This window comes from Bos indicus x Bos taurus, chromosome 3, assembly GCF_003369695.1.
Source record: "Bos indicus x Bos taurus breed Angus x Brahman F1 hybrid chromosome 3, Bos_hybrid_MaternalHap_v2.0, whole genome shotgun sequence".
Taxonomy (NCBI): Eukaryota; Metazoa; Chordata; class Mammalia; order Artiodactyla; family Bovidae; genus Bos; species Bos indicus x Bos taurus.
In genome coordinates, this window is record NC_040078.1 from 50,844,522 (window position 1) to 50,867,807 (window position 23,286).

Sequence of the window (23,286 nt, forward strand, 5' to 3'; positions counted from 1 at the left end):
TTCGTTGATATTGGATGACTGCCCGACTGGACATCACATATTTGTGCCCATGTTCTGCTTACTGCTGGACTCTGCATAAACCCAATGTGTCGAGACGACTGATGGTAGAGGGATTTGCAATCACAAGTGCCATTTACACGTTAATTGTTTTTTCAGAGTGATCTGGTTGCCTCTCGAGGAAGCTCCGGCGACCGCCGTAAGCTTGCGCGCCTGCATCGCGCGGCCCCAGCCTGGGACCCCTGCGCGTGGGCGGTGCGGCAATGCCAGGCCGGCAGCCTTAAGGCTGGGGTCACTTCGGGCCGGGAGCGGGAACGTTTGGTGCAGCTCTTACAGGCAAGGGGCGGTTCTAGAGACTGGGGAAGTCAGCAGTTTGTGCGTCCGATGGCTGGAGCTTTGAAAGAGAGGCGGAGGAACAAGCGAGAGCTCCCCGCCCCCGTTCCCCACTGTCCAATCCCTTCGGCTTCTCCTATCCTCGGCTGGCCGGCCCGACCCCTAACCTGCTCGAACCCATTATGCGGTAGAGACGGCCGGGGCTCTTTAAGGCCCTTGCCGCGCCTGCGCCTTGAGCCTTCCTGACGCGGCCGGGCCGAACCCGGGAGGAGCCGGCGGCGGGCACGCTAGGGGTCGGGTGGTAATTGAAACCGCGGCGGCTCGGCAAGAGTGAGGTCAGGGTCGGAGGCGGCCCTGAGCTCCTGAGTGAGCGCGGCGCTCGAGAGGAGGCGCAGAGGGCGGCCCGCGAAGCCGGGAGCGAGGCCGAGGAGCTGAGACGCGGCGGCTCGGCTGCCGGCTGGATGGGAAGTTAATGTTTACGACGGAGTCCACCCAACGTTTCCAAGGTGAGGGGCGCCGCGCCAGGCCGGGCGGGCCGGGAGGCCGGGCGGGCCGCGAGCCCGAGTTCCGCGGGACGCACAGCCGGGCCGAGGCGCGGCGAGTCGGGGCCGCCACTAAACTTGCGGCGCGAGCGGGGCGGGCGCCTCCGGCCCTACTGGGGCCTAAGTTCCCTGTGGCCATCGGGACCCTCCCCACCGCGGTTGCTGCGGAAGAAACTCGCCAGCGGAACTCCCAGTAGATTCCCAGGGAGGTGAAGGGACGAGGCTGCTTCGGGGGCGCTTCCTCGATATCCTGTGGGGGCATACTGACTCTTCACCCCCGCCCTCGAGGCCAGGAGTCTGTTCCCTCTGGGTGACCAGATGGGGCGAGACTGTCCGCGCCTCTTGCGAAGTTGGCGTCTTTACTTGGCCTCGGGGATTCTGCGTAAGGCCATGTCTCCAGGCAGGTGATGGGCGAGCCAGGTGTGGTAAATGACGCCCAAGGATCCAGTTCGGAGCGTTTGTAGCCATCACTATAATCACCTTATGACTAGAGGGGCAAGCCTCAAATTAACCACAGAATTTCCGGTAGGTTGGATTGTGGTGGTAGTGTCTGATTTAGAGTTGCTGTGATTTCTTTGTGTCTTTCTTTCTGTCTTGGGCATCATAGATCAACTCGGTTGGCATCCTTTCACTGAAGAGTTAACCAAAACTTTTGGAATGGTTCCTTCACTTTACTCCTATCTGTTGATGTTAGAAGTGGTTTCAAAAAGCAGCAGTTTCTTGCAGAGATATCTCAGCTGTGGGTTTCAGTGTAGAATAACAGAATTCTTCCATTGGTGAAAGCAATCTGGTGCTTCATGAAAATCAAGAAGTTATCTGTTTGTAGTTTTTACCTTTGTTCTGGACTGAAATGTATTAGTAGCTTTTTTGTTTTGTTTTCCAAAAATGTTATTAATAAAGTTTCTGCAGTTTACCAGAAGCTCCTATTCTAAAATGCTAGCCTTAAGGTCTCTGAGAAATTTGTGTCAAAGAAATCTTAGAAAACTTATTGTAGTATAACGTATTTTTAAAAAGTGCCAATCTTGAGTATGCAGGTAAAGACTTTTTACTAAGTGTATTATTACAGATCAAGAAACGCAACATTGCAGGATTGGGTTATATATCCAGGAGTGGAACTGTTGATTACTGAGGTATGTGAATAATAAAATGTTAGCATTAGATCCAGTTGAACATTTTCCCCAAGTAGTTTTACTTTGGGAATTAGCAGGGAATGGTATTCCATTTACCTCATATCCTTGCTAACGCTTCTCAGTTTGCTATTTTGATGGAAGTGCAGTAATATTTATGTAGCTTTATTTTACATTTTTCTGATGATTGTGGTTGAGTACCTTTTGTTGGCCATTTATATGTTGTCTTTTGTGAAGTGCCTGTTCAGTCTTATTATTTTTTAAATTGGTTTGTAATTCTTTATTCAGAATATGAGTTCTGTTTGTGTGTGTGTATGTATATACACATCTATTTCCCATGAGTCCTTTCTGGACTTAATCATTTTCCACTTTGTATCTTGTCTTTTCAATCTTGATGGCCTTTTTTTTTTTTGATGAATGGAAATTGCTAATTTTAATGAAATAAACTTATTCCTGATTACTCTTTTTTGTGAACTATTAAAGAAATCTTTGCTTCGCCTAAGAATATGGAGATGATTTCTCATGTTACCAAGTATGTGTGCTCAGTTGCTTCAGTTGTGTGTGACTCTTTGCTACACTGTGGACCTTAGCTGATCTGGCTCCTCCTCCATGGGATTTTTCCAGGCAAGAATACTGGAGTGGGTTGCCTTTGCCTGCTCCACCCATGTGATCATACAGAAGTTTTATTTTTACTTTTTACATTTAAGTTGTACAATTTACAGTAAGTTGTAGGTGGATTGTAGGGGTCAAGATTCACTTTTTACCGTATGGGTATATATTTGACCCAGCACTATTCACTGATATATATCATCCCTGCCCCTCTGCACTGTGTGACACTTTTGTAAGTCAGGTGAACGTAGAGTGTGGATCTGTTTCTGAACACTGTTCTGTTTCATTGGTCTATTTGTTACCCTTGCACCAATATCACTGTATTAATTGGTGTAACTTTATAATAAGCCTTGATATGGGTCTTTCCTATTTTGTTCTTTAAGATGGTCTGGACAGTTCTCGGCTCTTAATGTTTCCATATAAATTTCAGAATCTTGTCCATTCATACAGATTTTGGAGATTGGAATTGAATCTGTTTATCAATTTGGAGAGAATTCAGTTCTTAACAAAACTGAGTTTTCCAGTTTATGAACGTGATATGTTCTTCCACTTCTTTATGTCTTTTAAAATTTCTCTAATGTTTTGTAGTTTTCTGTATTAAAGTCTTGCATACCATTTGTTATTTATTTGTAGGTATTTGATATTTTTAATGTAATTGTAAATGATATTTTAAAGCATTTGTGGCCAGTTACAGAAATACAACTGATTTTGGGAGTGAGGGGAGTGGCTCGGAAATTATTTTAAAACAAATCCCAGACATCATTTCATTAATAAATCCTAAATTTTTAATCTCCCTTCAAGACCTAGTCCAGATTACACCTTGTATGTTCTAATTTTCCAAGGTTTTCTCATCTTTTTCTATTTGCATGTTTTCTCCAGGGTCTGAGACAAATTAAAGATTTGTAGAGTGTTTAATATAAAGTGTGAATGTGTTAGGCTCTGGGGATACAAAGCTAATTAAGATGCTGCCCCTGCTTTTAAGGAGTTTAGAGTCTAGGAGGAGTTGTAGAAATTCAAGAAAAGGCCTTTATCTTGCTATGATGAAAATTGGTTTGGCTGCATGCAAAAGGGACATTTAAATCAAACTGTGGGGGAGGTAATATGCCTGGCTCCCAGTGTTCTGAGAGCTGGGCAAAGGAAGTGGGCTGTGGGTGGGGGCTGCTATTCACTATACATACTTCTGCTTTATTCCTTGGCTTTCAGCCTTGAGCCTCTCTCCACTCTTCTTGAGTCTGGAGTCTCTCCAAGTCTGTGTTTCCAGAGAATAAATTTATGAGAGGACGTGAATGGGGGAGAAGGGAAACTGCAGGTCCATATACAGACTTTGTGTGTGTGCTCAGTCGTGCCCAACTCTTTGAGACCCCATAGACTGTAACCTGCCAGGCTTCTCTGTCCCTGGGGTTCTCCAGACAAGAATACTGGAGTGGGTAGCCATTCCCTTCTCCAGGGAATCTTCCTGACTCAGGGATGGAGCCTGGGTCTACTGCATTGCAGGCAAGTGTCTGAGCCACCAGGAAAGCCTTTAGCTGACTTTAAACCACTAACCTGATTTTTAGCCCTTTACTTCTTCCCCACTGACTGTGTACTTGGAGACTCTCAAGGGCTGAGCCTTTCTGGGGCTCTGAATGAGGCCTATCAGTGTGTTGACCTCCAACTTACTTTTGCAGGCCTGGAGGTTTGACTTCTTGTCCTCTACTTCCTGTCTTCTACCTGTTACTTGTTTTTTCATCTCTTTTCTTGTTTCATAGATGCCATATCTCTTTATCTGTCTCAGAACATTAAAGATAGTTTCTTTAAGCTGTTTTTTTCCTTACATAGCTTATTTCCTCCAAGTTACTTTTTTTCCTGTTTGGTATAATCTCAGCAGTAGAGACCCTCCTCAGAGGTCTGGTAATCCTTGGTTGGTTGCTTGTGATTGAGAGACCAAATACATTATGTAGCAGTACTTTTAAAAATTTAGATGTGATTGCCCACAGCAAAATATATAGAGTAAGTGTATAGTTTGATAGTTTTCCTATGTATGAAAGTGAAAGTGAAGTTGCTCAATTGTGTCCAACTCTTTGCGACCCTATGGACTGTAGCCTACCAGGCTTCTCCGTCCATGGGATTCTCCAGGCAAGAGTACTGGAGTGGGTTGCCATTTCCTTCTCCTGTGTAATTAACACACAGTACAGAGCATAGTGAAAAACCCAGACAATTCCTTCATATTCCTTTCTTCTATCTACCCCACTCCCTGCCCAGAGGCAACCCCTATTCTGATTTCTCTCTGCATAGATTAGCACCAGTATTTTCTAAAGTTGCCCAGGTGATTCAAAGGTATGGTCAGGATTGAAGCCATTGGTTTGAGTGGGCTGTTTGAGCCTCTTTCCAGTGTCTGTCTTTCCTTTTGGCCTGATTCTGCTTCCCAGAGAGTATGGAAGTTTTCTGCTTGGAGACCAGAGGTCTAGTTGCCAGTGGTCTGGGAACTCAGGAAAGGAGAGTTGGGTAATGAGCCATTAATGAGCTTATAATGTGAAGGGACACATAATTGGCTTCATCTTTCATGATGTATGGTTTTACCCTTTTTAGAGACTGAATCTCTAATCTGCTGCCTTATTGAGATTAGATCATTCAGTGACTTGAAAGAGGAATGCAGGTCTAGGTTTCTAACTGTTCAGTTTTCACCCCATCTTTCCTTCTTCAGTCTCCCCCTTCTTTGCTCTGGCAGTTCCGGATCCCTTTGAGGATTCTGTACTGTAAACTGGGTTTGTTCTTGGTGGTCAGTGCACTGCTGTCTTTGCAAACACTACTTGTCTTTGACCCAATCAGTTACCACTCATCCATCTCTCCACCTTTCAAGGTTGTGTTGCTGTTCTTTGTTCCATTCTCTTGATCCTTATGGTAAGTGTCCTAAAAACAACAGCAAAGTTTTCTTTATTCTTGTTTTATTAGAGTTTTGTTGTTGTTTAGTCACAGTACTGTCTAACTCTTCTGTAATCCCATGAGCTGTAGCCACCAGGCTCCTCTGTTCATAGGATTTCCCAAATAAGAGTACTGGAGTGGGTTGCCATTTCCTCCTCCGAGGGATCTTCCCAACCCAGGGGTCGAACCTGTGTCTTCTCCATTGGCAGACACATTCTTTACCACCGAGCCACCAAGGCAGCCCTATTAGGATTCTGGGAGAGAGAAGAATTAGATGTGTGTGATCAATCTGCCATCTTAACCTGGAAGTCCCTCATCTTTCATCATACAAAAATGTGTTGCCATCTGTCAATCACTGTTGTCTCCTTCCTGTGGGGTTATAGCTTTTAAAGTTTCTTTACTGTTATCTACATAGAATGGTAGGAGGGAGAGCATCTGAATACTGGATCAAACTGTCATTTCTCTAGAAATCCCTAAATTCTTTTGAGAAGTATCCTTTGTCCCAGAGTCTTATAATCTCAGGATTGGAAGTGATTTTAAAGATAAGACAGCTTAGTGAGCTATTTGATACTTTCTGTAGTGGGGAACTCACTTCAGTTCAGTTCAGTTCAGTCACTCAGTCGTGTCCGACTCTGTGACCCCATGAATCACAGCACGCCAGGCCTCCCTGTCCATCACCATCTCCTGGAGTTCACTCAGACTCACGTCCATCGAGTCAGTGATGCCATCCAGCCATCTCATCCTCTGTCGTCCCCTTTTCCTCCTGCCCCCAATCCCTCCCAGCATCAGAGTCTTTTCCAATGAGTCAACTCTTCGCATGAGGTGGCCAAAGTACTGAAGTTTCAGCTTTAGCATCATTCCTTCCAAAGAACACCCAGAGCTGATCTCCTTTAGAATGGACTGGTTGGATCTCCTTGCAGTCCAAGGGACCCTCAGGAGTCTTCTCCAACCCCACAGTTCAAAAGCATCAATTCTTCGGCGCTCAACTTTCTTCACAGTCCAGCTCTCACATCCATACATGACCACAGGAAAAACCATAGCCTTGACTAGACGGACCTTTGTTGGCAAAGTAATGTCTCTGCTTTTCAATATGCTATCTAGATTGGTCATTACTTTCCTTCCAAGGAGTAAGCGTCTTTTAATTTCATGGCTGCAATCACCATCTGCAGTGATTTTGGAGCCCCCCAAAATAAAATCTGACACTGTTTCCACTGTTTCCCTATTTCCCATGAAGTGATGGGACCAGATGCCATGATCTTTGTTTTCTGAATGTTGAGCTTTAAGCCAGCTTTTTCACTCTCCTCTTTCACTTTTATCAAGAGGCTTTTTAGTTCCTCTTCACTTTCTGCCATAAGGGTGGTGTCATCTGCATATCTGAGGTTATTGATATTTCTCCCGGCAATCTTGATTCCAGCTTGTGCTTCTTCCAGCCCAGTGTTTCTCATTATGTACTCTGCATAAAAGTTAAATAAGCAGGGTGACAATATACAGCCTTGATGTACTCCTTTTCCTATTTGGAAACAATCTGTTGTTCCATGTCCAGTTCTAACTGTTGCTTCCTGACCTGCATATACGTTTCTCAAGAGGCAGGTCAGATGGTCTGGTATTCCCATCTCTTTCAGAATTTTCCATAGTTTATTGTGATCCACACAGTCAAAGGCTTTGGCATAGTCAGTAAAGCAGAAATAGATGTTTTTCTGGAACTCTTGCTTTTTCCATGATCCAGCGGATGTTGGCAATTTGATCTCTGGTTCCTCTGCCTTTTCTAAAACCGGCTTGAACATCAGGAAGTTCACGGTTCATGTATTGCTGAAGCCTGGCTTGGAGAATTTTGAACATTACTTTACTAGTGTGTGAGGTGAGTGCAATTATGGGGTAGTTTGAGCATTCTTTGGCATTGCCTTTCTTTGGGATTGGAATGAAAACTGACCTTTTCCAGTCCTCTGGCCACTGCTGAGTTTTCAAAATGTGCTGGCATATTGAGTGCAGCACTTTCACAGCATCATCTTTCAGGATTTGAAATAGCTCAACTGGAATTCCATCACCTCCACTAGCTTTGTTCATAGTGATGCTTTCTAAGGCCCACTTGACTTCACATTCCAGGATGTCTGGCTGTAGGTGAGTGATCATACCATCATGATTATCTTGGTCATGAAGATCTTTTTTGTACAGTTCTTCTGTGTATTCTTGCCAGGAACTCACTTAGAAGAGATGAATGACTGGAGAAATGGAGTTGGCTGTGGATCTCTGCACTGGGTCTGGAAATCCATATGTGCAGTAAACATCAGATAGTGAATCAACAAATAATCTTGCATATTTGTAACATATAAAAATTATTAAAAAGTCATGGTGGTTTTGTTATTTTAATCAATAATTCTTAAATCTAGTTATGGTCATGGGGGGTAATACTTAAAATTTTTTGTTTTTTGCTTTTGACTGAGTTCTCTGAATATTTATCACACAGGTCACAGCAGTAGCAGGTGTGAGGGAGAGATGGGCGACTCCTTTACCCTTTAGGTAGGTCTTGGAGGTCTGCCTGCCTACGGGGGGTTTCCTTCAGGCCTGCCTTCTGCCAGATGTGCCTCAGGTCTCTCTTGAACTTGATCTGCTTCGCTTCCAGGCTGACTTTCCACTGCAGGAATCAGGTCCCCCTGACCGACTGGCAGTGCTTGAGATGATGCTGGCAGATCTTGAGCACATCTTTGCAGTGCATCTCAGACCTCCTTCCCCCCTCCTGCCTAACCCCTTCCCCAGCCTGGCTGGGCAGACCCTCAGAGTTGGGGTGAGACACAGTCCCTGAGGCCCCAGCATCCAGTCTGGGCAGGAGGTAGCAAATGGTCAGCCAGTTCTCCAGGGGCTGATGGAAACCTTCCTGGGGACCAGCATCTCCTCAAACTCCGGGTGGACCTGCCGGCCAGGAAGGGAGGCAACCCCATGTGGGCCTGTTGGTGGCGTGCTGTAGTGAGACTGGCAGTCTTGCCTGCCCAGCACCTCTGAGACAGGCCAGGGCCCACTGCAGCCTGCCCCGGGGTACATCCCCGAGCAGCTGGGAGTCAGGTGTGCCAGAACATGGTCTGTGTGTGGCAGCAGCCTCAGGTGCTCAGCAGGGCCTTCCTGAGCCTCAGCTTCACCCTGAGGCACCCACAGTGCGTTGCAGGTGGTGTGGGTGCCTCGGCTGTTCCTGGAACCCACAGGCTGTGGCCTCACGCTGACCCTCCCCAGATGTGGCCAGGAGACTGACCATTCCACCATCCAGAATTTTTTGTTTTGAAACACAAGGTTTTGTACCAGAAAAAATTGATAAATTGCTAAAGTTGTTGAAATCTTGATAGTTAACTTAAACTGGTAAATTAATTAGAACTAGCCATTAAAACCTCTCTGTTACTCCTTTAACAACTTTGTTATGCTTTGCACTCTTTTTTTTCTTTAAAACACTAAGTAGGTTTCCAAAAGCTTTTTGAAATAAAAGCTTTTATCATAGAGTTCATGATATGAAAATATTCTCAATGTAACTTGCTTTCCGTTAGGCTAAATTTATAAAATTTTATTTGTTTACCCTTCAGTTGTATCCATGTTTCTGGGTTTCAGTGTCTTTTTTTGCTGTTGTTGCTCTTGTTCAGTCACTCAGTTGTATCCGACTCTTTGCAACCCCAGCACACCAGGACTGCAGCACACCAGGCTTCCCTGTCCTTCACCATCTCCTGGAGTTTGCTCAGACTCATATCCATTGAGTCCATGATGACATCCAACCAATCTCATCCTCTGTCGCCCCCTTCTCCTCCTGCCCTCAATCTTTCTCAGCATCAAGGTCTTTTCCAATGAATCAGCTGTTCTCGTCAGGTGGCCAGAGTATTGGACCTTCAGCATCAATCCTTCCAGTGAATTTTCAGGGTTAATTTCCTTTAGGATTGACTGGTTTGAGCTCTTTGCTGTCCAAGGGACTCTGAAGAGTCTGTCTCAAGAGTACTGTCTCTGTGCTTCATGAGAGGGTTCCCTGCCTGTGCTGTTTGTAGTTTATTAAGTAGCCAAAGACAATGTGGCTTTAGTGCTTGTTTATTGTACTTTGTACTAATCCAACCCTCACAGTTGTACTTTGAAAAATGTTCCCTAAAGCTGGTTAAACTGGCTATTAATCTGGGTCTTCATTGTAGGTTTTGGTAATCAGTGTCTTATGAATTTATGATTAGGGCTCTATCTTTAAGGCACTGCTGGCTCCTGTGTTCTTGAAAGGAACCTTGATAGAGATAGGAACAGAATGGTTTTTTTATGGATCATTGCCCTTTTTGTTTTTCACAAGAAAGTGTAAGCACTGATGGGGAAATGACCATGGGCATTTTGTCCATGGTCATTATTTGAGCAGTGATGCTCAAATGATTAGTTGCTGTATTTGGCTTGGTACAGTTCTTTTGCCATGTTAAAAATGAATCCAGGGACTTCCCTGGTGGTCTAGTGGTTGAGAATCCATCTTCCAGTGCAGGAGGCATGGATTTTATGCCTGGTCAGGGAACTAAGATCCCACAGGCCATGGGGCAACTAAGCCCATGCACCGCTTCTACTGACCCTGAGTATCACAACTAGAGAGGCTTTGTGCTGCAACGAAAGACCAGATGCAGCCAAAAATAAATAAATATTTTAGAAAATGAATGGAGCTTTCTCGTACATTATGCTAGTAAGTTTGTTAGAACAATGTTAACAGATATTGGATAAAAGTTTCACTTTAATGAACAATTGTGTAATATCATATTTGAATGAGATACATGACAGAAAGAAAAATTTAATATATTCGGGTATACTAGAAATCATGATAGTTTAGAAGACCGAGCCAGAATTTGATGGTGAGAAGATATAAGTAATTTGAGAATGAATCCTAGCTCATGAAAAGTGTAGTGGCTTTAAATATTTAATTGAAATGCATGTAAGAGAGGAGCACAATGTTAAAGACTCAACTTGGCTGCCTTTTTGAAAATGTGGAGAAGCTTCTTTGCCACTGCTGGATGAACAAGGTTTTAAATGTTGTCAAGCATGGTGTGTTTACATTTAATACACAAGATCAGAAAAATGAGTCAGTAGATGATCTAAAAATTTAATGGAGTTATAAACATTGTCAGTAAGTCATTAAGAATCAGCAAAGATAACATATATATAGCATCCCGAATGTGTCAAGTATAAAGATGGGTGCTGGGGTAATTGTGATCAATTCTACATAGACGGAATCTTTGCTTTCACAGAATTTATAAACCAGAGGAACACACAGGGGCTACAGTCTTGTTTCTTTACTTTTTTTGTGTTTGGTCACACTGCTCAGCTTGTGGGATCTTAGTTTCCTAACCAGTGATCAAACCCGGGCATGTGGCACTGAGAATGCCAAGTCCTAACCACTGGACCGCCGGGTAATTTCTGGTGTAGTCTTGTTTCTGAGTGAGACGATAAAGAAAGAAGGGGGGTGATTTAGTGATTGGTTTGTTTTAAATCTTGAGGCTTTTTAAAAAATGAAGTATAATTGATTTTCAATGATGTGTTTCAGGTGTACAGCAAAGTGATTCAGTTATACATATATCCTTTTTCAGATTCTTTTTCTTTATAGGTTATTATAAGATATTAAATATAGGCCCCTATGCTATACAGTAGGTCTTCATTGTATATATAGTAGTATGTATCTGTTAATCCCAGTCTCCTATTTATCCCTCCTTTCCCTCACCTTTTTGCTTTGGTAACCATAAATTTATTTTCTATGTCTGTGAGTCTATTTCTGTTTTGTAAATAAGATCATTTGTATCTTTTCTTTTTTTTTTTGATTCCACATATAAGTGATATCATATGATATTTGTTTTTTTCTGTCTGATTTACTTCACTTGGTATCATAATCTCCATTGGTCTGTCTGTGTTGCTGCAAATGGCATTATTTTATTCTTTTTATATGTGACTAAATAATATTCCAGTGTGCATGTATATATACCACATCTTTATCCATTCATTTTTTGATGGACATTTAGGTTGTTTCCATGTCTTGGTTATTTTCAGTAGCGCTGCTCTAAATATTGGAGTGCATGTATCTTTTTAAATTAGAATTTTTGTCTTGTTTGAATATATGCTCAGGAGTGGGATTGCTGGATCACATGGTAACTCTACTTTAGTTTTTTTAAGGAACATCCATACTGTTTCCATAGTGGCTGCACCAATTTACATTTCCACCTACAGTACAGGAGGGTTCTCTTTTTTCCACACCCTCTCCAGTATTTGTTATTTGTAGACTTTGGTGATGGCCATTCTTCCAGATGTGGTGGGCTATTCTGACAGCTATGAGGCTTTTGTATGGAAAAATGCTGATTTAAAAGTTTTAAATCTTAATGTTTGCTTTAGAAATTTTTGAGGTGAAATTTATGTGTAGCAAAATGCTCAGAACTTAACTATAAAGCTGAATGAGTTTTAAAAAAATTGATGTGTAATTGTTTTACAGTGTTGTGTTTCTGTTGTACAGCAGTGTGAATCAGCTATAAGTATACATATATCCCCTCTCTTGAGCCTCCCTCCCATCTCTACCTCCTAGGCCATCACGAGTGCAGAGTGGAGCTCCCTGTGTCTGTTGAGCAGCTTCACACTGGTTGTCTGTTTTATGCGTGGTAGTGTATAGATGTCAGTGTCCCTCTCTGTTTGTCTTACTCTCTCCTTCCCCTACTGTGTCCACAAGTCCATTCTCTGCATCTTCGTCTCCTTGCTTTGCAGATAGGTTTATCAGTATCATTTTTTCTAGTGAATGAGTTTCAATAAATATGTACTCTTGTGTGACTCTTTGCCTTCCCAATAATCCTGCATAGTTCCTTTAATCAATTCCTGTTCTGATAGCTTTTACTACCAGTTTAGTTTTTCTAGGTCTTGAACTTCACCTAATAGAAAAGTAGAATAAGTGTGTATTCTTTTCAGGCTGGCTTCTTTAGTTCAATGTAATGTCTTTGAAATTCATCCACTGTTGCTCTTATCAGTAGTTCTTTTTTTTTTTTTTTCCTGTTGCTCGTTGGGGTATATCTGCCATCTTCCTTTTTTTAAAAAAAATTAATTTATTTTTTTTTATTGAAGGATAGTTGCTTCAATAGTTCTTTATAGTGATGTGTAGTAAAACATTATACGGGCTTCCCTGGTATCTCTGCTGGTAAAGAATCCACCTGAAATGCAGGAGACCCCAGTTCAATTTCTGGGTCAGGAAGATCCCCTGGAGGAGGGCATGGCATCCCACTCCAATATTCTTGCTAGGAGAATCCCAGTGGACAGAAAAACTTGGTGGGCTACAGTCAGTGGGGTCGCAAAGAGTCAGATATACTGAGCAACTAAGGACAGCTCAGCACGATACATTATATAACACAGTTTGTTCATTCATTCTCCCTTTAGGCTATTATGAATATAACTGTTACGAACACATAACTGCTAGTCTTCTTATAGACATACATTTTCATTTCTCTTGTATAAACAACTAATGGTGGACTTACTGGCTCATGGGGCAGCTGTATGTTTAACTTTAGAAGACACTGCCAAACAGTTTTCCCAAGGGAGTATATCATTTTACATTGCAACCAGCATGACACATCAGAACTGAGTTTCAGAAAGCCTTTTCTGGCACAGTGGGATATGAGACTTGAGATAGAGGAGCACACACAGTGAAGCAACACAGCTGGAAATTGGTGTATTCCTGTTCTAAGGAATTGATAGGACGGGACAGAATCCTATGGACTCTAGAGCCTATGGTGTATGGGGTGAACATAAAGCAGGGGTCAGGTGATCCCCACATATCTGCCAACGTGTTAATCGTTCAGCGGTGTCTGACCCTTTGGGACCCCATGGACTGTAGCCCGCCAGGCTCCTCTGTCCACGAGATTCTCCAGACAAGAATACTGGAGTGGGTAGCCATTCTCTTCTCTAGGGGATCTTCCCAACCCAGGTCTCCTGCATTGCAGGCAGATTCTTTACCATTTAAGCCACCAGGGAAGTGCATATCTGCCATAGGCTGTTGGATATTGGTGCACCAGTCATTAATAAAATGGAGGAGTACATTTTAGAGGGAAGAGGGAGAAATTTGTTTGTAAGTAGTAATTGGGGTAAAAGGAAGTAGATGAGACAACTGTGTATAGAAAGGAGAAAGCCCAGGACGGAATTGGAATTTTGGGGACCACTGACATGTAAGAAATAAGCTGATGAAGAGAAGTCTGGAAAGGAGCAGGAGGAATTCAGTAACCACTACAGAAGGGACACTGGAAGCGATTTTAACAAACTGAAAGAGTTGAACTTTGAAGAAGGAGGGAGAGGCTTGAATGTTGTTAGTGTGAGTAAAAAATAATAATAGCCTTTTTGGAGATTAACTTAAAAATCCATTAAAACTTAAAATATAATGTTATTTGACCATATAGTTGCACTTTATGGAATAACTGCTAGAGAAACAGACAAATATGTAAAGATGTGTTTCAGTTCAGTTCAGTCGCTCAGTCGTGTCCGACTCTTTGCGACCCCATGAATCGCAGCACGCCAGGCCTCCCCGTCCATCATCAAATCCTGGAGTTCACCCAAACTCATGTCCATCGAGTCGGTGATGCCATCCAGCCATCTCATCCTCTGTCGTCCCCTTCTCCTCCTGCCCCTAATCCCTCCCAGCATCAGAGTCTTTTCCAATGAGTCAACTCTTCGCATGAGGTGGCCAAAGTATTGGAGTTTCAGCTTTAGCATCATTCCTTCCAAAGAATACCCAGGACTGATCTCCTTTAGGATGGACTGGTTGGATCTCCTTGCAGTCCAAGGGACTCTCAAGAGTCTTCTCCAACACTACAGTTCAAAAGCATCAATTCTTCAGCGCTCAGCTTTCTTCACAGTCCAACTTTCACATCCATATATGACCACTGGAAAAACCATAGCCTTGACTAGACGAACCTTTGTTGGCAAAGTAATGTCTCTGCTTTTGAATCTGCTATCTAGGTTGGTCATAACTTTTCTTCCAAGGAGTAAGCGTCTTTTAATGTCATGGCTGCAGTCACCATCTGCAGTGATTTTGGAGCCCAAAAAAATAAAGTCGACACTGTTTCCACTGTTTGCCCATCTATTTGCCATGAAGTGATGGGACCAGATGCCATGATCTTCGTTTTCTGAATGTTGAGCTTTAAGCCAACCTTTTCACTCTCCTCTTTCACTTTCATCAAGAGGCTTTTGAGTTCCTCTTCACTTTCTGCCATAAGGGTGGTGTCATCTGCATATCTGAGGTTATTGATATTTCTCCTGGCAATCTTGATTCCAGCTTGTGCTTCTTCCAGCCCAGCGTTTCTCATGATGTACTCTGCATAAAAGTTAAATAAGCAGGGTGACGATATACAGTTTAGAGGTATTCTAAACCTCTAGGCACCTAGTAAAGTATGTAGTAATGAAAAACTGAAGACAACTCAAGAATCCATTAATAAAGGATTGACTAAATAAAATATGATACATTCGTATGATAAAATGCTGTGCAGCTGATGGAATACGTTATACACACATACCATATTCCATCAGCTATATAGCATTTTATAGTATGTGCACCATACACACACACGGTATTAGTTTTCTATCGCTGCTGAAACAAATTAGTACAAACTTAGTGGCTTAAAACAGAAATGTAGTCTCTTACAGTTACGGAGGGCAGAAGTTTCAAGTGTTTTACGGGGCTAAAGTCAAGGTATTGACTCTGCTGGTTACTGAGGTAGAATCCATTTCCTTGCCTTTTCCAGCTGTTAGAGTTGCATTCTTTGTAGTCTTTGCATTGCATTCCTTGACCTCTTCCTGCATCTTCAAAGTCAACTGCATTGCATCTTCAGGTGGGCCCAGCTCAGGTAATTCAGGATAATCTCTTCACCACAAAACCCTTCCCTTAATTACCTCTGCAATTTAAGATAACATGCCCAGGTTCTGGGTTTTATGATAAGCTCTTTTGTTGTTGTTTGGTTGCTAAATTGTGTCTTGACTCTCTTGCAACCCCAGGAACTGTAGCCTGCCAGGCTCCTCGGTCCATGGAGTTTTCCAGGCAAGAATACTAGAGTGGGTTCACATTTCCTTCTTCAGGGGATCTTCCTGACTTAGGGATTGAACCTGCATCTCCTGCATTGGCAGGTGAATTCTTTACCACTGAGCCTCTAGGCAAGAATACTGGAGTGGGTTGCCATGCGCTTCTGCTGGGGATCTTCCTGACTGAGGGATCAAATCCAGACCTCCTGCATTGCAGGTGGATTCTTTACCACCTGAGCCACCAGGGAAACCCTGAGTTCTTTTGGAGGCCATTAATTACGCTGTCACATAATATACTAACAAAGAAAATCAGGCTCATTATATAAAGATTTCTCAAAAATATATAGTATCTATTTTTTTTTTTTTGGCTGGGCTGAGCAGCATATGGGATCTTAGTTCCCAGACCAGAGATTGAACCCATGCTCCCTACAGTAATAGCTTGGAATCTTAACCACTGGTCCACCAGGAAAGTCCCCAAGTATGATCTAATTTTTGTTAACTTAATACATATACCCATATAGTAGCATATGTATAGCAATCTTAATGAATATGTACTGTACTGCTAACAGTGGCTGTTTTTGAGAGTGGGATTACAGAGTACTCAAACTTTTCCGTTTTTTTCTATGATAATTTCAGTTCTTAATGAACATGTATTTACTGATCAGAAGAATAAAAAACGAAAGAGTATTGTGTGGGTCACATGTTACAGAGAGATCTGCAAGTAAGATGAAGATTGTAAATCGTGTACTGAATTTAGCGCAAAGAGGCTGTTGGTGAGTGACTTTGATAAGTGTGGTTTTAGTAAAATGGTATGGTGGAAACCACATTTCAGTGAAAAAGTGGGAGATGAAGTAGGGAAGAATGAAAATTAAACGTGTGTCCAGCTGCTTAGCTGTGGGGGAGGGACAGTACTGTGAGACAGTGGGTATTTAGTGGGATGTAAGATCTAGTTAGAGTTCTCAATATGGCAGAGCAGCCTGTGTAAAAGTTGAGAGCAGAAACTGGGAAGAAGAGACAGACTGCCTCCTGAGTTCCAGGACAGAGAACAGGAGGCCTGTCTTCTGACTTTAGACAGAAACCCTACTTCTCTGTGGCTAGTGAGACTAGAGAGGTATGGATATAGGTAGTAGTTAAGTTTATAACATTTTTGTTTTCTTTAACATTATCAGATTAAAAAAAAAAATCTCTCGTAGTCCTAAATGTTCCTCTGGCGTTTTGTTAAAGTCTAAAGTTATTGTGTACCTGGGTTAATTTACCCAAGAGTACTGGCTAATGTACTCTCACTTTGTTGGTTTGTCCCAGAACTTCTGATTGTTTCTGTAGCCTCGTAGTGGCTATGTAGTTCAGGGAATGAGACCTTAGTTTTCTAGTGCAGTGTTTTGGGGATTCCCCCTACTCCCTGGCCCCTTTATTATTGAAACTAATATTGCATAAAAATCTGCTAGTATGAACTGATCGATTTTCTTTTGGCTCCACAATGTCTGAACAGAAAGGCATTGGCGATACCATTCACCCCAGCCTTTTTTTTTTAAGTTCTGACAAGGAAAAAAGGTTTAAAAACACTTTAACTTGTGAAGGCCCTGTGGCTTTTGGTTGCTTGCATGCTCAGAAGGCCCTATGTACTTTGTCAGTAAAATGTGGTGCTTTTACCTTGCTGAAATGCTGAGGACCTTTCAAAAAATCATTTCATTGGTACTATATTTCTGTGAGAATTTCTTGAGTTTTCATGTGTCCTTCTATCCAACTTCAATTAACATACATTTTCTACTCTTATTTTAATCAGTTTTTTTAAACCAGTATCAGTGTAATTAAATTAATTTAAATGTCAATTTAAAGTAATTTTTAGGCCTTGGCATGATGTGTGCATTATTTGCCTGTTTTGGAGAATTATGTTAAAGATTTTTATTGGCATTTTAGGATTTTTCAAAACAGTGGCAATTCATTTTTATTTCACCCTCAGTATGGAGTGATAGTGCTTAACACACTTTTTTTTTTTTCCACACTTCTTGATATATTGTGTACATTAAATAAAAGATTCCTGTAATGTGTGATATATTTTAAGAGATACTTGTTCTGAATTTGTGCTTTTTTCATACTAGATGGAAGCATAAGAAAACAAGTATTTTAGTACTCTTGCTGCTGCCAGGAAAAAATTGTGTGTGCGGATATGCTTTTTTTTTTAAAAACAATTTTGTGTTTGTAACAATGGAAGGTTGAGGTTGGGGACAGGCTTATTAGCTCATTACTCATGAACTTGAACACCTTGGCTATAGAAATTTTAGGTTCAGCTCACAATGGCCAAATTTTAGTTATCTAGTATTCTTATCAGTGTATTTTACATAGCATTCTCTTCCAGTTTTAATGCATAAATATTGATGGAGAAATTATATCAGTAGTTTGGTAATACAGTAAAATATTTCACATAATATCAGTGCCTTTTCTTTGAAGGAAAGCAGCAATAGTTTTTATTGAAGCAAGTAAAGTTCTGTTTCAGGAAGAATTTCGTTATATGAATTGGTGGCCAGAGGGGAACAAAGTGGCATAATGTAGAGAGTGTGTGTTAGTCACTCAGTCATGTCTGACTCTTTGCAACTCCACGGTCTGTCCATGGAATTCTCCAGGCAAGGATACAGGAGTGGGCTGCCATTCTCTTCTCCAGGGCATCTCTCCAACCAAGGGATTGAACCCGGGTCTTCTGCATTGCAGGCAGATTCTTTACCATCTGAGTAGAAAGAGCAAGCATTTTGCTTTGTCATTTTCCTTCTTCTTTTAACCGTCTGGGTCTGTTTCTTTATCAGAAGAATGGGTGTTTTCATATTTACCATGCAATGTTGTTCATGAGGAATGGAAATAATAAATGTAAAGTATCTGGAACAGCACTTGGCCTGTTTTGTGTTAAATATAAATAGCTGTTATGATTTTGTGATTATCAGTTTCTTAAAGGAAGTTTAAAAGAATGCAGAAAGCATGAATGGAATTGACTGTAAAATATAAGGAAGACCCTTCTGATAGCAGGATTGGTTTCAGTTTTGTGTTCAGTTTTCAATTACCAGAATGTCTCAAGTGGATTGCCAGAACTACCTGTAAGTTAGTTTTCGCCTGTCAGTCTGAGGAATTATGCTGTGTACCTCATAAAGTTGTTTGATGCATTGTATATACTTAAAAATACTGATTATCTTATTCTTTGAATGGTTTGGCCTATAGCAGGCAAGATTCTAGGTTTATATACATTTTAAAATAGGTTGTGTCTGCTGAAGTGTATAGCATTAAATAAGTCATTTTTAAGCGTGAACAAAATTTAATTCAGATCCATAGCTCATGGTAATATTTGTTTTATGATCAAGGTGATTTTAAAGGTCACTGTTTTTTCTTAAAAAACCGAGCAGTGACTATCCTGAATGTATGAAAACTCTTTTAATACTAGGTAGTAGGTGAAATGTCCAGTTAAAAGATTTCATTAAATTTTTGAATAAAACTGAACTTGGATAGCTCTTAGGTTTCAAAGACTTAAACAAATGCTAATTCTTTAAGATAACTAAGTACTATATCTAGTACAGTTTTGTATATTTAAAACATTTAAAATGCTAAAACTTAGGACCTTATCCACATGTAATGCTTTAATCAGATAGTCTCTAAATATCAGCAGTACTCAGGTGTTTTGAATGGTTGGAAAAGTGTGTGAACTTTGAATGTAGTTTAAGGTATCTCTGAGCTGTGGCAGTCCATAGAGTTAAGGGCATTTGGTTAGAGAACAGTGCATATAGTTCTTTAAAGCTGAGTATAGGTACAGATTTGCAGCTATTAAACCACGAGCTTATACTTTTGGAGCATCCAACAAAACTGACATTTTATGTTTAGAAGATTTTTAGAAAACTTATAATTTATAAACAAGTTAGATTAGTTGCAGTTGAATGTTTCTGTTACCCTTGGTAAATTTCCTTTTATCCCTGTTTCAGGCATGTAATTGTGATGTGGTTGCCGATGGTTGCTTTTCACTGTTCATTTTCTTTTCTTCCTTTCCTTCTTTTTCTTTAGAAATTATTGCTGTAGCTTACAAAGTGGGATGGTTTTCTTTTGTGCAAAATGTTAAAGTCAGGAAAATGGCAAATATTTCTGCAGTTATGCAGATCTGTTTACACTTACTATAATAAAAGAGGTTTTTGTTGATATTCTTGAGACTTTTTTTTACACTAGTATTATACATTGATATAAAAGATAAAATATAGTCAATAATACGCTCTTGTCAAAGGAGGTAGGAGTTTTCTTGTGATTGACAGTTTATTTTCAAATATAATTTCCATCTCAATATTTTAGTAATCAGATTGGTTTGCTGCAGGTCCTATCTGTCTGTCAAAATCCTTAGAGTCATGACATGTTCTGGTGTGCTGTGTTTTTACTTTTATGCTCTTCTGTTAGTTTAGCTCACCTTCCTTTGAATGATTTACACTTGTGAGGACATTTTGGTTTTAGGACTGAATGTTTAGTATCCTGGCTCCATCACTTATTAGCTAATGGCTTCTTGGGCCAGTTGTTCTGTCAGTCAGTTCAGTCCAGTTGCTCAGTCGTGTCCAACTCTTTGTGACACCATGGACTTCTGCATGCCAGGCCTCCCTGTCCATTACCAGCTCCTGGAGTTTACTCAAACTCATGTCCATTGAGTTGGTGATGCCATCCAACCATCTCGTCCTCTGTCATCCCCTTTTCCCCCTGCCTTCAATCTTTCACAGCATCAGGGTCTTTTCAAATGAGTCAGTAGTTCGCATCAGATGGCCAAAGTATTGGCGTTTCAGCTTTAACATCAGTCCTTCCAATGAATATTCAGGACTGATTTCCTTTAGGATGGACTGGTTGGATCTCCTTGCAGTCCAGGGGACTCTCAAGAGTCTTCTCCAACACTGCAGTTCAAAAGCATCAATTCTTTGGTGCTCAGCTTTCTTTATGGTCCAACTCTCACATCCATACATGACTACTGGAAAAACCATAGCTTTGACTAGATGGACCTTTATTGGCAAAGTAGTGTCTCTGCTCTTTAATCTGCTAAGTTGATCGTAACTTTTCTTCCAAGGAACAAGCGTCTTTTAATTTCATGGCTGCAGTCACCATCTGCAGTGATTTTGGAGGCCCCCCCCAAATAAAGTTTAACCTCTGTAAACTTCAGTAAAATCTGTCTCTGGATTATCGTGAGGATTAAATAAGATAATGAATGTAAGTCTTGTCATAGTGCCTGGTAACAGTAAAATATACAGCAGCAATAATATATCACTGTGTGCAAATTTTCCTTTTCTTTTTTTAAATTATAGTTGATTTACAATGTCATGTTAGTTGCAAGTTTTCTTTTCTGAAACATTGCCCTAGAGGTAGGAAGGATCAGAGAGAGTTGAATATATGCTGTATGCATATAGAAAATAAATTAACTCAGAGAAATTTGTCATATAGACATCTAAAGGAAGACTTGTCAGCAAGTCTTGTCACCTTTTTTCTGTTTTTTTTTCCCCTTTCAGTGTAATTCCTGTTTGCTATTTTTTTCTATTCTTATTGAAGTCAGTGTTTTGTATCTTTTCTTCCATCTGACAACTGTTAAATAAGTGAAAGACATAATTTGAAATTCTTCTTTGAAGATATTTATAGATTTTTAAAGATCTGTACTCCATATTTATTGATAATACTCAAAACATGCAGAACATTGCTGTTTATAATAATGTTTATTCCCACATTTACAGAGCTGAAATAATACTTCCTTAGGACCTGCTTAAAGACTGATGATAGATATTATATTTGTGTCCTATTGGAATAATATTGAGTATAAATATTTATATATTTTTTGCTTTCTACATGTTTTTCAGTGGTATATCAAGTTCTTTTATGGGCTCAGAATTTCTAGTACTTTGAAGAATAAGTAACAATGTGTATGGATCACAAATTGATTATTTTTTATATTTACATTGGCATAGAACATTTTGAAATTTGAGCATATATTTTAGGTGTATTTCTAAGTTTGACACATTGCTGTTTATTTTGGAAGCAAAGATGAAAAGACCTCTCTAGACCCATTTGGCAATACACACAGACAAATACCCACTTAAAAAGTATGATGCTATAAGGTGATGAACTTTGGGTTTGCAATCTTGTTAAGCAGTCAGAGTTGTAGTTTAAATAATGGTCCTAGAGGTACAGTTGGAGAAGGCAATGGCACCCCACTCCAGTACTCTTGCCTGGAAAATCCCATGGATGGAGGAGCCTGGTAGGGTTCAGTCCATGGGGTCTCGAAGAGTCGGATATGACTGAGCGACTTCACTTTCACTTTTCACTTTCATGCATTGGAGAAGGAAATGGCAACCAACTCCAGTGTTCTTGCCTGGAGAATCCGAGGGAGGTGGGAGCCTGGTGGGCTGCCGTCCATTGGATCGCACAGAGTCGGACACGACTGAAGCGACTTAGCAGCAGTAGCAGCAGCAGAGGTACAATTGCCTGTCATTCAGGTACTGGCCAATTTCTCCATAAGTTCATATAAAACTTACTGAAACTTGAGATGTTTCTAATATTCCATTTCAGACTAGGAGTATAAATACTTTTAAAAATATGATGTAGTTGGAGGAGCTCAGAAATCTATAGAATTTGTCTTCTATTTTTTTAACCAATTTTTGTTGTTGAGTTTCTGGTATATACCGGGTACTGTGCTAGGCATTACAGAGGGCAAGTAATACTTTGTCTTTGGTCAGAACAAAAAGGAGATGCCTTCTCAATAGTGCTCCTAACGTGCAATCCTGACTTCAGTAATGATTTCTTAATATGTTATTTCAGTATTGTTGCTTTCTCCCTTTTGATTCCTTCTTGCAAATATATTTTTCAGATTAGAACATATATAGTCTGTCATGATAGAGGATTCTAAAAAATGATTTCCCCTCAATAATGCAAATAATACATATGTGTTTAGGAAAATTTGGAAAAATCAGAAGTATAAATAATTTTAAAACCATAAAGTTGGGACTTCCCCAGTGGTCCACTGGTTAAGACTCTGCACTTCCACTGCAGGGGTTCTATCCCTGGTCAGGGAACCAGGATCCTGCATGCCTTGTGGTGCAGCTGAAAAAAAAATCCATAAAGTTAATGTCTTGTATTCTATTCAATTCTGTTGTGGTAATTGCTGCTGGCAGCTTCTGTTGCTGTTTTTCTTTAGCCAGAGCAGACTATTAAAGGTCTATTTGGCATTTGTATGCCATGTTCATAGCAGCATTATTCACAATAACACAAAGTTGGCAACAACCCAGATGTCCATCAGTAGAAGAAGGGGTAAACATTAGATGAGTAGAGTTCGTTCTTTCTTTCCTTCCTCTCTCCCTCCCTCCTCTCTCCTCCCACCTCCCCACAACCCTTCCTGCCTCCATACCTTCCTTTCTCTCTCCAGTTTTTCATGGCCCGAGTTTCTATTCTAGCACCATGAAGAATGAGAGAAGTATATATAATGGAATATTGTTCAGTCATAAAAAAAAATGAAGTTCTGATACATGCTGCAGTGTGGATGAACCTTGAAAACTTTATGCTGAATGAAATAAGCCAAGACACAAAAGGACAAATATTGTATGTATTGTTTGCTGTTGTTTAGTCACTAAGTCGTGTCCGACTCTGTGATCCTATGGACTGTAGCCCACCAGGCTCCTCTGTCCATGGGATTTTCCAGGCAAGAATACTGGAGTGGGTTGTCATTCCCTCCTCCAGATTGTATGTATTAATATGATTCTATTTATATTTCTAGAATAGTTAAATTC

The 23,286-nt window shown here is 40.8% G+C and overlaps 1 protein-coding gene across 16 annotated transcripts in view; it reads left to right on the forward strand.

Annotated features, from left to right (window-relative positions):
- Positions 1-507: 507 nt before the first annotated feature.
- EVI5 (ecotropic viral integration site 5) overlaps positions 508-23,286 on the forward strand; it is a 234,351-nt gene continuing 211,572 nt past the window's right edge. For 4 of the 16 annotated variants that reach the window (XM_027536503.1, XM_027536502.1, XM_027536504.1 and 1 more), the window contains exon 1: positions 963-1,397. In XM_027536503.1, the coding sequence (XP_027392304.1) occupies positions 1,302-1,397 (96 nt within the window). In that variant the 5' untranslated portion in view covers positions 963-1,301. Of the gene's footprint in view, positions 837-960; positions 1,398-23,286 lie in introns of those variants that run through there. The other 12 variants (XM_027536492.1, XM_027536491.1, XM_027536490.1 and 9 more) reach the window with 9 other exon arrangements.